The 12,069-nt window shown below is 41.9% G+C and overlaps 2 protein-coding genes across 4 annotated transcripts in view; one reads left to right on the top strand and one right to left on the bottom strand.

The window, feature by feature from the left end:
- The window catches only part of AIDA (axin interactor, dorsalization associated), a 43,530-nt gene extending 40,021 nt beyond the window's left edge, over positions 1–3,509 (top strand). Inside the window, exons 9-10 of the mRNA XM_059077799.2 lie at positions 1,413–1,530; positions 1,643–3,509. Coding sequence (XP_058933782.1) covers positions 1,413–1,530; positions 1,643–1,739 — 215 coding nt within the window. The 3' untranslated portion in view covers positions 1,740–3,509. The remainder of the gene's footprint in view (positions 1–1,412; positions 1,531–1,642) is intronic.
- The window catches only part of MIA3 (MIA SH3 domain ER export factor 3), a 57,928-nt gene continuing 47,541 nt past the window's right edge, over positions 1,683–12,069 (bottom strand). For 2 of the 3 annotated variants that reach the window (XM_067028042.1, XM_067028053.1), the window contains 11 exons: positions 11,905–12,006; positions 10,815–10,875; positions 10,677–10,712; positions 10,530–10,597; positions 10,306–10,406; positions 10,001–10,138; positions 9,219–9,287; positions 9,016–9,095; positions 7,234–7,384; positions 5,978–6,220; positions 1,683–2,394 (listed from right to left, as the gene is read on the bottom strand). In XM_067028042.1, coding sequence (XP_066884143.1) covers positions 2,303–2,394; positions 5,978–6,220; positions 7,234–7,384; positions 9,016–9,095; positions 9,219–9,287; positions 10,001–10,138; positions 10,306–10,406; positions 10,530–10,597; positions 10,677–10,712; positions 10,815–10,875; positions 11,905–12,006 — 1,141 coding nt within the window. In that variant the 3' untranslated portion in view covers positions 1,683–2,302. Of the gene's footprint in view, positions 2,395–5,003; positions 6,221–7,233; positions 7,385–9,015; positions 9,096–9,218; positions 9,288–10,000; positions 10,139–10,305; positions 10,407–10,529; positions 10,598–10,676; positions 10,713–10,814; positions 10,876–11,904; positions 12,007–12,069 lie in introns of those variants that run through there. The other variant, XM_059071183.2, reaches the window with a different exon arrangement.

Here is a 12,069-nt window from a genome sequence, read left to right as displayed (position 1 = left end):
TTAGGACTTGGTACTTCCATTGCTGGGGTCCAGATTCAATCCCTGGTCGGGGAATTAAGATCCCGCAAGCCACGTGGCTCTGCAAATAAATAAATAAATACGCCCATCTCTCCCTCACGCACACCCCTTTGTCTCCTAAGTGACTGGCTTTTCTTTCCTTCCTTGACATGTGAAGCGCTCCGTTTGGACCCAGGTGCCAGGGCTGCGCACACATTTCTGAACATTGTTAAACTTCTAGTCACTTGGGAGTTTTGTCGTCAGTGAAAGTATTAGATGTATGTTAATTGTCTTTAAAACCAAAGCAAGATCCAGTACCGCTCTGGTTAAGTCTTTGTTAATGAGCCAGTTAACAGGGAGAACCTGACATCCTTCCGTCTCTTTCCTTGCCTTCTTTAGAAATTAATTGTTCTTGGCTACACAGATGAGGCGATTTATTATTCTGTTGTTAGCTTTTCTCTGTGGGGAGGTGGAGAGAGCTTATCTGTTGGGCTTTGGGGAGAGAAAACTGTCTACATGTTTCATCACCACTTGTCCACTGGGGGAGGGGAGGGATAGGCGTGCTCTCTAAGCCCTCGTCTTGCGTAGCACTGTCTTCACACAAGCACGTGTCATTCCAGGAAAAACAAAACAGGGCTTTGGACACTGAGAAAGGTGTTAGGAAGCAGCTAACATTTAAAAATGGAACCACTGTTGTTCAGACTTCAAACTTCAAACTCCCAAAAACTGGGCTTCCCTGGTGGCGCAGTGGTTGAGATTCCGCCTGCCAATGTAGGGGACACGAGTTCGTGCCCCGTCCGGGAAGATCCCACATGCCGTGGAGAGGCTGGGCCCGTGAGCCATGGCTGCTGAGCTTGTGCGTCCGGAGCCTGTGCTCTGCAACGGGAGAGGCCGCGACAGGGAGAGGCCCGCGTACCGCAAAAAAAAAAAAAAAAAAAACAACTCCCCAAAACTGAATTTTTGTTTCAAGAAACTATTTAAGTTTGGATTTTTTTATGAACTCTTTTACATGCCTTTTCTACTTAATGTGTTTCTATGAGTAATGTTAATACTTAACAAGTATTTCCTGTGGGTCTTGGGTCTTTTTGGTAGTATTTAGTATTTTCTGTTCTTAATATTTTATAATTCTACCTGTGGATGAACTTATTTACATTCTTGAGTCATTCTGGCTCAAGAAGTTTTGCTCTGCTCTGTAGAATGGGATGATACGGAGACATGTCCCTCCATTCGGGTACAGACGAGTTTTGGGGTGACAACCATAGTCAGTCGTATCATCAGAGAGATTGTTTGCCAGAGGTTACTTTGTAAAACTATGACAGTTGTTGCTTGTACATAGGCTTCTGGTGATCAAAGAAAATTTATTGACACTAGAAATGTGCTGTCTGTGGCTAATCTGCTTTGCTCTGATTCCTTAGGTGCAGCTATTTTCTTTGAATTCAAACACTACAAGCCTAAGAAAAGGTTTACCAGCACCAAGTGCTTTGCTTTCATGGAGATGGATGAAATTAAACCTGGGCCAATTGTAATAGAGCTGTAAGTGCTGCACACACAGAATTAGCACTAATTTAATGGCGACTACTCTTTCTTCTGAATATGTAACCTTAGAATAGAGCAGTTCTCAATGGTTTTTCTATTGTGGTTACAGATACAAGAAACCCACTGACTTTAAAAGAAAGAAATTGCAATTATTGACCAAGAAACCACTTTATCTTCATCTGCATCAAACTTTGCACAAGGAATGATCCTGACATGAATACCCTGGAACTTCTGTGAATCTCAGCACTCGGTAGAAACCATCCTAGCTCTGTGTAGCACATTCGCCCTTCAACAGGCAGGAAGCAAGCCGTGCCCAGGCCAGCAGGCCAGAGTGAGTCCATTACAAAGCTGTAGCACAGAATTCAAAGTCCACGTCACCGATGTAAAAGACTCCTTTGGATACAGGCTTATTGTAGATCTTGAAACGTTTTCGCTTTTCTATTAATTGTGCAGTGAATCGCCTCTTTTCTGACGTGCCGCTCCTCCTGCGCTGCTTCCCGGAGCGACACCGCTGCGGGTGGGCTGTGCTCGCCTTCACGCTTAATACAGCACTAAGCGCGTGCTAGAGCTTACACACCCGCCCGCTTCCGCTCCGACGTGCTCTTCGGTTTTTCCAGTTACTCTCAAACGTTGGGTTGATGTGGGTAGGATAGTATGAAACTGCTTTGAGGGGAATTGGACCAATTATGCTGCCCAAGGTCAGTCTGGAAATTTATAGGCTGCTCCTCGGAGACGGCCTTGATTCACCCTGATCTCACGGTTCTCCTGCTTAGCAGTAGTGTGCCTTGGCCCAATCAGTATCCTGTATGGGCGTGTTCGCGGGTGGTCGTTGTGATTTTTCCAGATGACCGGATCGTTTTTCTGAAAGTGAGCATATTTTTAGTCATGTTGATGAGCTTTTTTCTACATCACATCGTTACTCTTTCTGATAGTGATTCTGGGGTTAGTGATGGAACCATCTCAGAATAATTACAAATTCTTGGTGGGTTTATAATGTCTTCTAAGTCGTGTAATCTAAAAATAATTTGAGTCAGATGCTAACAAGATACCGCAGGAATAACTGCTGTTTTTCTGACAACTGATTGTGAAACCTTAAAACCCGCATACCTCTTCTTATAGTGGTGAGTATGCAAATCTGGAGATAGTCTATTTTTTTTATATAGGTAGATAGGACTGCCATTTATTTCCTATGTAGATATACTGACATTCATCCATATGGAAATATGCAGGTCATGAGCTTTTTATAATTTGACTATTTACATTCTTTTGACTTAATAATGGGGCATAAATAAAACTTTCATAGTACACATGAGGTGGATATTTGATACACAGAACATTTAAGATTTGGGGTGGGCATTCTGTGGGTTAGATGTGGAGTCCACATATTTAATATTCACTGTTTTAAATGACCAATGCTAGCACGAGGGGAACGCGGTGCCAGTACTTGGCCTATTTTTAAACTCGTATAATAAGCCTAGTCAATACCGTTCAGTATGTTTGCTTTTTAAAATAAGTAACCACAATTAAGTTCTAGCCCTTGCACTTCAAGAGATCTAGTCTCCACTTTCAGTTGTCTGTTAGGTCAGTTCTGTTCACGATGATGGGTGTTAACGAAAACTATATGAGCCTGAAGAATTCTCAACCCAATTTACTCTTGCCTCCCTCTTGATTAGTTTAATTCCAGATGATTCCATCCACAGTAGCTTGAGGGGATGAGGAATTTGCCTTAATAAATTACTTTGTTGCTCACTCAACTCTTAAACTGTGAGTTGTCAGCCCCGTGCCCCCCCCCACCCCCAGACTGTAAGCTCCTCAGGGGGCAAGAACCACATGTTCCCCATGTCACGTACATTTTCTAAGGTGCTTGGCAGCACTCTGTACCCTGTGGAGTACTCAGTACCTTTTGTTTGATGTTGCTGACAAGACCTAAAAATAATCCCTTAAAAAACCTACCATTAAAAGTGTAGCAAAACTGATACATTGTTCTTTCTCTTTTCTCATACACGGTAAGACATGTAGATCAAGGTGATAGTTTGTCACATCTGCTGTCATTCACAAAAGTATGGTTTAGATGAACTACAAATGCCTTTCATCAGTGTTAAAGCAGCTTAAATCGAACACCGATTGATTAGCTTAGCTGTGTAATTCAGACCTGAATGAAATAACAAAAGGAGCGACTGTCTCAAAGCAGTAGACACAGAATACTCCACATCGTACAAATTGTTTACTTTTTGATGAAAAGATCAGCCATTGAATAGTGACCGCAACTACAGCAGACTTGGAGGCTGAAACGCTGCTGCTCCATAACTGAGATGATTTTGGCAACTAAGCCCAGAAAGACAGTCAGGTAGCTGGAGATGACTTCTGAAACAGATGTCATTTTCAAGCTAGTCGGGGCTGATGTGACTGAGGGTGATGCCCCCCCACACCCTCTCCAAACTGGCGGCTTGCCTGGGCTGGGCTGCCGAAGGGGTGCAGACAGAGGGCTCTGCAAGGCGGCAGGGACGGCAAGTCCGGGGCCGCTCGGCTAAGCCGCAGGTGGCAGTTCTGTACAGCTGACTGACTTCTCAATATGAAACACAGAATAAACACCAAAAAGGCTTTAGAGGTTAAAAAAAAAAAAGACTCCAGGATTTGATGTTGAAATAGATTTAATTTACCTTTGCTACTATATTATCTTCCTAACTGGTGTAATCGATATTTAAATACTATTTAAATTTTGAAATTATCTTAACTTCACCATTATTTCACATCCTGAAGAGATTGATTACTCAAAAGCTGCATTTGTGACTTAATCTTTTTATTTTACATGGTTAAAAATAACCTATGCTGTTAACTATGGAGCTTTCCTCTTAAATTTCTTCTATTCTTGATAATAAACAGGACAAAGAGATAGAATTCTCTTTTCCTGAAAAACTCCTTCGTTACAAACTTTGGAAGAGTTGTCTTCTTTCAACGGTCCGTATCTTTCTAAAGTGGCATCTTTTAGTTCAGTATAAAGAAGAAATTTTGTTTCACAGTGAAGCATTTGCTTTATTTTATAAGGTATTAGAGGATTAACTATCGTAATGGTGACAAGTCACGGTGCAGATTGCAGTAGTATCATTACATCACGGAACTTCAGAAAATGCAAGAGTATGATCTAGCCGTTAGAAACATTGTTTAAAAGACCTGGTGCAGTAATGGGTATAGCAAGTATGATGCAATCCTAGATTCTCAGATTTACTGATTTTTAAATATAAGTGCCAGTATTCAAATATGAATTTTGGAATAGGATCAATCAACAAAAAGAACTGAGTTCAGCCCATGGTTGCTGACCTAGGGCATGTTACAAGCCTCACAATCCTAAGTCAGTCTTTCTCACAGCATTACCAACTCGTTGCCCTTTTTCACCATATTCCTTGAAAGTCAGCGGCAAGGTATAGGAGAAATAACAGACTCTCTACATTTTTTAAAAGAAATTTTCTTACTTTTATGGTCATGACACATCATTTTCACTTTTCTGTTATGCACCCTAACGCAAGAACGGTAAAAGCAAGAGAATATCAGGCCAAACAACTCTTGCTACATGTAAACTCATACTCAGAAAACCATTCTCAACCAGGCAGAGCCACAAGAAAGCATGTGGATGCTGTCCAAATTGGCCCACTGACTTCTTTGTAGTAGAAGGAAGACATATCAGTTGTGGTGCTTCCCGGTGACTTTGAGGTTGAACTCATGAGCAGTGAGCCAGGGAAGTGTGCTGCCAGGTCACCATCTTCAGTTCTGGGAGCTTGAGTTTACATGTTTCCAAAACGGTACAAGTCTCGTGAGAAAACAATCAACAGACACTTGGGAAATATTAATAACCAAATTTTTATGAACTATTACTACAAAGAACTTCAGCAAGAGGGGAGATAAAAGTTTAGCGATCTTTTAGTAAACATTTTTAGCGTAACAGTTTTTACGACCAGATATTTTTTAAAAATCAAGCTTATAAATACTGTTGCTCTGTATTCAACTGGTGTACACTAAAAATAGGATAATAAATGGAAATACATGTTCTTATAGCATTTCCACAGGAAATGTTCATATTTTTCACGACATTCTGAATCATTTAGCAGTTACATATACTACATTAACTAAAACACAGGTATTCTTTATTGCACATTTCAAAGTTGTAAGGAGGCTCCAGCTTACAAGGTGATTTTTATTTTGGGGCGGGGGGAAATGATATTTTTTAACTGTTTGGCTCAAAAATGCACACTGCCAGGGCAGCTTAGTTCTAAAAACAAACCTTTTAAAATCAACTTTTGGATTTTGAAGCCAGTGAAAATCCTCTACCGTCATGAACAGCGCACAGTCCACTTTCTCTCAGACTAAACGTCCGAGGTCAGTTACGGGCTCTGTTTGAAAGCCTGCGAACAGCCCTGGCTAGTGCTCTGAGAGGCAGGCGGGGGCTCACCTCTGGAGCCGGAAGCCGGTGAGTCTCTTGCAGCAGAGGAAGGTGGATAATCCTGGAGGCTGTGGGTTGGGGGTGGTAATCGGGTACCAGGGATAAAGTACTCTCTTGGGCCAAGAGAGCCTAAAGGTCTAAAAGGTGCATGTCCTGGTAAGAATTCTCGAGGGTCAAGAGGCAGGTCCCGTTTTCCTGGTGGAACGCCTGGTGCATATTCTCTTAAGCCTAGTGGTGGACGCAAACCAGGACCTGGAAAAATTAAAATTCAGTCATGTAACTACATATGAACATATCTAAATTTAGATGATTCCATGTATGTTAATCTTTAATTCCTCATACCCCTGGAAGTCAGGTGATGGCATCCCCACTTTATAGATGAGGCAAACTGAGGCTCAGCAAGTTTAAGTTACATGCCTGTAGCCAGCCAGCCATGAAGCAACACAGGCTGGATTTAAACGTGGCTCTACCTAGCTTGTGGTTTTTTTCGACAACACAGTTCTGCTGTCTTTATCTCACAAGAGCTTGATTGGTACTTAGAAGTACTATATATCATACTAAGACGACAGATTATGAAATAAGGGCTTCACTGTTAGTAAATTTTGATAAGAGAAATTCCACTGTTACTGTATCAATTAAAAACTCATGCAGCAGTCAGTATGGACCTACATATGCCATCAAAATCAAGGTGTCTGCCCAGCTGGGAAGGGCCTTCCAGCTCCACCTAATTAAATTCAGCAACATTCTACCTAGTTGCTATTTCATTCTACCTTCTCTTTAACACTTCCTTCCTATTTACTCCCAAGGTGGGGAGTGATGGATTAATCTTTCCTTCTTTTATACTCTGTGACCTGTTGCTTGTACTTCCATTATGGTGATTACAAGTTTTATGTTGTATATAATGTATGTATGTGTCCTATAGGATGCCTTAAGCTCTTGGAGTTAGGAGAGTTAATTCCATCCATTATGGAGCCTAGTATGGAGCCAGAGATGTTCAAGAAACATAGGCAGAAATAATGTTTCTGACTTTCTATGAACAGCCCATTTTCCCTTGTCTACAAGAGAGACCTACTGCCCAGCTCAGTATAGGGAGATTATGCAGCACCCCGTGTCCTGAGAAGCTGGCAGAAAAGTTCAAATGTACTCAGCCAGCTCTACCCTTTCACTGCACAGCCCTGCAGAGCAACTGTTAAAATTGTATCAAGGATTAGAGTGAAAAGATGAATACACTTCACAAGTCCATTACTACCATTCAATCACCATACCAAAGGGCGGAGGAAGTGGCCGGGGCCCAAAAGGGCCGCAGAGTTGAGGAGGAGGTCTGTATCGAATGGGCGGCAGGAGAGGGCCTCCCACGGGGGAGCTCATGAGGGACGCCCCTGGAAAAGGAGGGGGCCCTTTTGCAGCCGTATTAACCTGCAAAGGAGAAGTAATGAAAGTTCTGAAATGCTCGGCTACGACAGATAAAAGCACCAGCGCCAGTAAAAGCTAAAACCCAATGAAGCAGATGTCAGGCACTTGTCCAAAGAGCGAACTACGGCAACGAAACTCTACCCCTCCTACCTGTCCCACTGACAGCTCGGGCGGGTTCAAAGAATGTCAGAGGAGTGAACACTTGCAGCATAATCATATTATTGCTCGTAGGGGCAAACGGAAGGGGATGCAAGAGGACTGTCAAAGGATATTAACCGAGGCGATTGCCAACTAAGAGCTAACAATCATACCATACACACGGTAAACTGCTTCTAGGGCAGCCCCTCCCTCCCGTCACCACAATAGCTCATTTTTCCCTATTAAGAGTGGAAAGAACAAAAGGGAATGAAAAAATCCACTTTCTACACATGTAAGAAGAGCTAATATTCAGAGTACCTTCAATTTCCTTTCACGTGTTATTAAGATCTCACCTTGCTTTAAACATGAGGGAACAGAGGCACAGAGAGTATTAGATAACTTGCCGAAGGTCACCGAGCACGTAAGAGGCTGGGCTGGAATCCACTATCAGCCTGACTCCAAGCCAGTGCTCTTCCTCCTCTGCCCCGGCAGAGTCCCGCACTGGAACTCACAAGTAGTTCCCAACAGAGATAATGTTATATGGACAAGTTCAGCAGGCACAGCTCCAGCATCTACCCCCATTCACCAGTAACACCGTCCTTCACATTATGAGGTGCTGACCAGTCCTTCCCTATGGAAGCTGGGTTGGAAATTCTCAATAATGAAAATATGTATCTTGATGTCAACACAGTAAAGCACTGTGAGGTACAATCAGAGGACTTACCAGCTGTCGCAGCTACACAAGTTACAAGAGAAAACACTTATGTGAACATAATTTACGGCTACTGCTGGGAACTGGCACAACAGGTAATTAAAGATTTCCACTATTCAGTACTCCACTTACAGCAAACATCCTCTGTTAGTGATCTGTAATTTCACATTATTCAAAATAGGGCTTGCCTGGCGTACCACTGGAGATGTTCTTAAATAGCACGCTTCCAAACAAATACATAATGACGATGAATTTACACAGTATACGATGAGCTGGTCTGCCTTAGAGCACTCAACACCGAAGCACACAATACAGGACTGAAGTGATGACTTTTCACATTTTAAGGTTAATTACAACAGATGCTCTCGAGAGATTAATCACCTAACCAAAACAGGAAAAAGGAGTAAAAGCCAACCAACCAACCAGACTTCAGCAACCCAGCAACACCTCCAAGTCAACCGTAAGGTCAGTACTGCCATGCAATTTGAAGCAAAGCTGATTGGTGTCGTGCTCCTCTGATCCTTTCCAGAAATACGCCAAGTAAAAAGCCCAGTTCAACCTACAAGTACGTAGTGCTACTGGATGCTCAGCCAAAGACGTAAGGCTGGGAACTGAAGGGCCTTCAGGCTCTTGGGGAACAGTCTGCTTTTTCAAAAAGTAAATGAGATGGTAGGCGTAACAGAGCACACAAAAGGGAGATGGACAAGGCAAAGAGAGGGCGTTGTAGAAAGTTCCATGTTTCCTGAAATACCTAATTACAATTCAAAATGACCCCAGCATTTACCTTGCCCTCATCCATCACCTTAGAGGGGGAAGAGCTTCTTGAGCTACTGTTCATCATGGGAGCTGCACCGGATTCTGGATCTGTGGGAGGCCAGAGAACTGATTTAGACTTATGCTGACTTGTATACTCTCTGAAGAAGAATACGAAGTCCTCTACACACCTCCTCCACAATTTGAGACTCTGAACACACTTAGGGCCCTTACCAGAGGCAGAGCGTTTCCCAGATGCCTCAGATGACCATCGAGGACGAGGTAGAGGCCCATCCACTGACCCTTGAGAGAAATAACAGCCCTTGCATGAACTTTTCAGAATAAACCAATTGTGGACAGGCCAGGTTTCAGTTCTACCCAGAAAGCAAAATTAAAAATGGGTCTCCCAATACGTATGAGGAGAAATCACCAACAATTTATGCACAAACTTAAAGAATTAAAGTAAGAACTAACTTGGATTGAAAGACCTGCACGTTAATAGCACCGGTCAGGTACTTCGAGCTACAGGCAATTGTATACGCTGTTTTTTCAGTCTGTATGTAATCTGACTTCCGTATCTTACCAAGTATTATAGACATATTTCTGATTAGAAACAGACTTATAGCATTTCACATTAATGAGAAACAGATGTACACGGCATAAATTATATAGTTTTAAGGCTACTTTTATATTATTCAAGAGAGGAACTCGACAGAAGTTTAAAGATAAAGGCCTGTACTTCACAGCAAAAATCTGAAAAGAAACAACAATAAGAATGATATTTATATATTTGTTTTACATATGTACTTATACATGACAAATAGTATGGTAATAATACATAAATGCTTTTTGTTCTAAAGCAAATCTAAAGTAGACTATTTATCCACCAAGACAAAATTAAGAAATTTCCTTCTTTATATTGGACAGACCCCAATTCTCAACTGCTGCTTGCATCAGAATTCTCAAGGAAGAAACTCTTGAAACAGTTGTCTGCAAGGTAACACGTCAATGCTCACCAAATTCACTTGGAGGCATCTCTCTTCGGTTAAGCGTAGCAGACAGAGGTCTTGCGGGTGGGTCTGCTGTCAGTGGCGGGGAGCTTTCTCCACAACTCACAGGAGAGGGGCCAAAAGAGCCGTTCTGGCTCAGAGGACCTGAAGACAACAGGCAATAATTACCACTTTAAGTGAACCTTTTTTTCCCTAAGTTCTTGGGAATATTTCTAGGTCATCATAATTACACACATATTCAGAAATAAAAAGTAATTTAAACACATTTTTCACCAAAAAATAGATTGCAGCCCTTTAAAAGTGCTCCCTACCTCTCCGTGGAAGGTTCTGTGTGTTGGGTCTTCCTGGCATTGGTTTTATAATCACGGGTTCTTCTTGCAGCATTGCCATCTTTTGGGTTAGTTCCAGTAATCTTGAATATAGAGAAAGAATGGATTTAAATATGAAATCGAAAATTAATTCCTTATTGGATACCACACAGCACAGCCTTTAGAAACTCTAAAACACACTGAAACTATGTTTTAAAATCACATACTTGTGTCTCAAGTTGGCAGCTTCTCTTTTCTCTTCAGCTATAGCTCTTTCTGCAGCACGAGCTTTGAGCTATTGGAGAAAAAAAATATCCAAAATAAGCTGTGGTAGACGACACACAAAACAAAGAAAAGAAAAAAAAAAATCTTACCCAGTTATCGTGAGCTTTTTTCTCATGAGTAGCGATCTGAAAAAGATAACACAACAAAAAATATGTTCAGAGATTCATTATAATAATACGTATTAGAAAGCAAAGAAGTCTGCTGCTGTAGGGCAGTATAATTATTACCTGGTTTTTAAATGAACGCTCTGTTTTCTGTAATTCTTCCTCCATTTCTTCAATTCTCCGCCTAAGAATTAAACTTGCTTTTATCATTTAGAGCACAACTGAATAATATTTTAAACAATCTCGCCATGTTCCCTTTACTCTAACAGCTACAGCTGTACCCTTTCAGACTTCATCCATATGTATAAAAACACATTCTACATGGCTGCAATAAGAGTACACTGTGATCAAAACTAATGCTGCATGATGTCCTTCCTTATTATTTAATAGCTGGAGATTCTAAACTGATACCTTATAATTTCCTTAACTGTTCAATATGTTCTCAATCCCGCTATAAATATTTTTCTCCATAAAGCTTTTTCTTCCTTTAATTATACCCACAGAAGATTTCCCAGAGCTATGATTACTGGGTCTATCAAATGGCATGATCATTTTTAAAAATTATTTAATTAATTAATTTTTGGCTGCATTGGGTCTTTGCTGCATACGGGCTTTCTCTAGTTGCAGTGAGTGGGGGGGCTAGTCTTTGTTGCGGAGCAAGGGCTTCTCATCGCGGTGGCTTCTCTTGTTGCGGAGCACGGGCTCTAGGCGCGTGGGCTCAGTAGTTGTGGTTCGCGGGGTCTAGAGCGCAGGCTCAGTAGTGGTGGCGCACGGGCTTAGTTGCTCCTCAGCATGTGGGATCTTCCCGGACCAGGGCACGAACCCGTGTCCCCTGCCTTGGCAGGCGGATTCTTAACCACTGCGCCACCAGGGAAGCCCCGGCATGATCATTTCAATGGTTTTTAAATACATCATACAGCAAACTGCCTTCCAGAAAGGATTTCTCCGATATATAAAACCACTCAGAACTGCTGGCATGAACCAATTTCCCTTACAGTCTTGTCAGTATTGGGTGTAAGGAAATCTTTGCTAATTTAACACTTTGTCCTTTGTTAACTTTAAATTTATTTTTTTCTCATGTTAATTAAATGTTTTGACCACTTATTTCTGCTTCTGTGCCAGTTTGCTCTACACAGTGTGAAACAGGTATTTTTTTTTTAAGCCAACAGTAGTTTCATCAGCCTCTGACACCCTCCTCAGGAGCTGAACTCACTTGTAAGTTTTCACCTCCTCTGCCGCCAAAACCGCCTTTTCATCTGCAGCTGACAGCCGCTGCTCTCTTTCCTGCCGCTCATACTCTTCTTGACTCAATTTCCTAAGATAAAATCAGTCGTCAAATGAAAGTGTTTCTCTTGCTTTCCCAGCCGTCTGGTTACTT

Source organism: Kogia breviceps, chromosome 1 (genome assembly GCF_026419965.1).
Source record: "Kogia breviceps isolate mKogBre1 chromosome 1, mKogBre1 haplotype 1, whole genome shotgun sequence".
Taxonomy (NCBI): domain Eukaryota; kingdom Metazoa; phylum Chordata; class Mammalia; order Artiodactyla; family Physeteridae; genus Kogia; species Kogia breviceps.
This window is presented reverse-complemented; position numbering and strand designations above follow the sequence as displayed.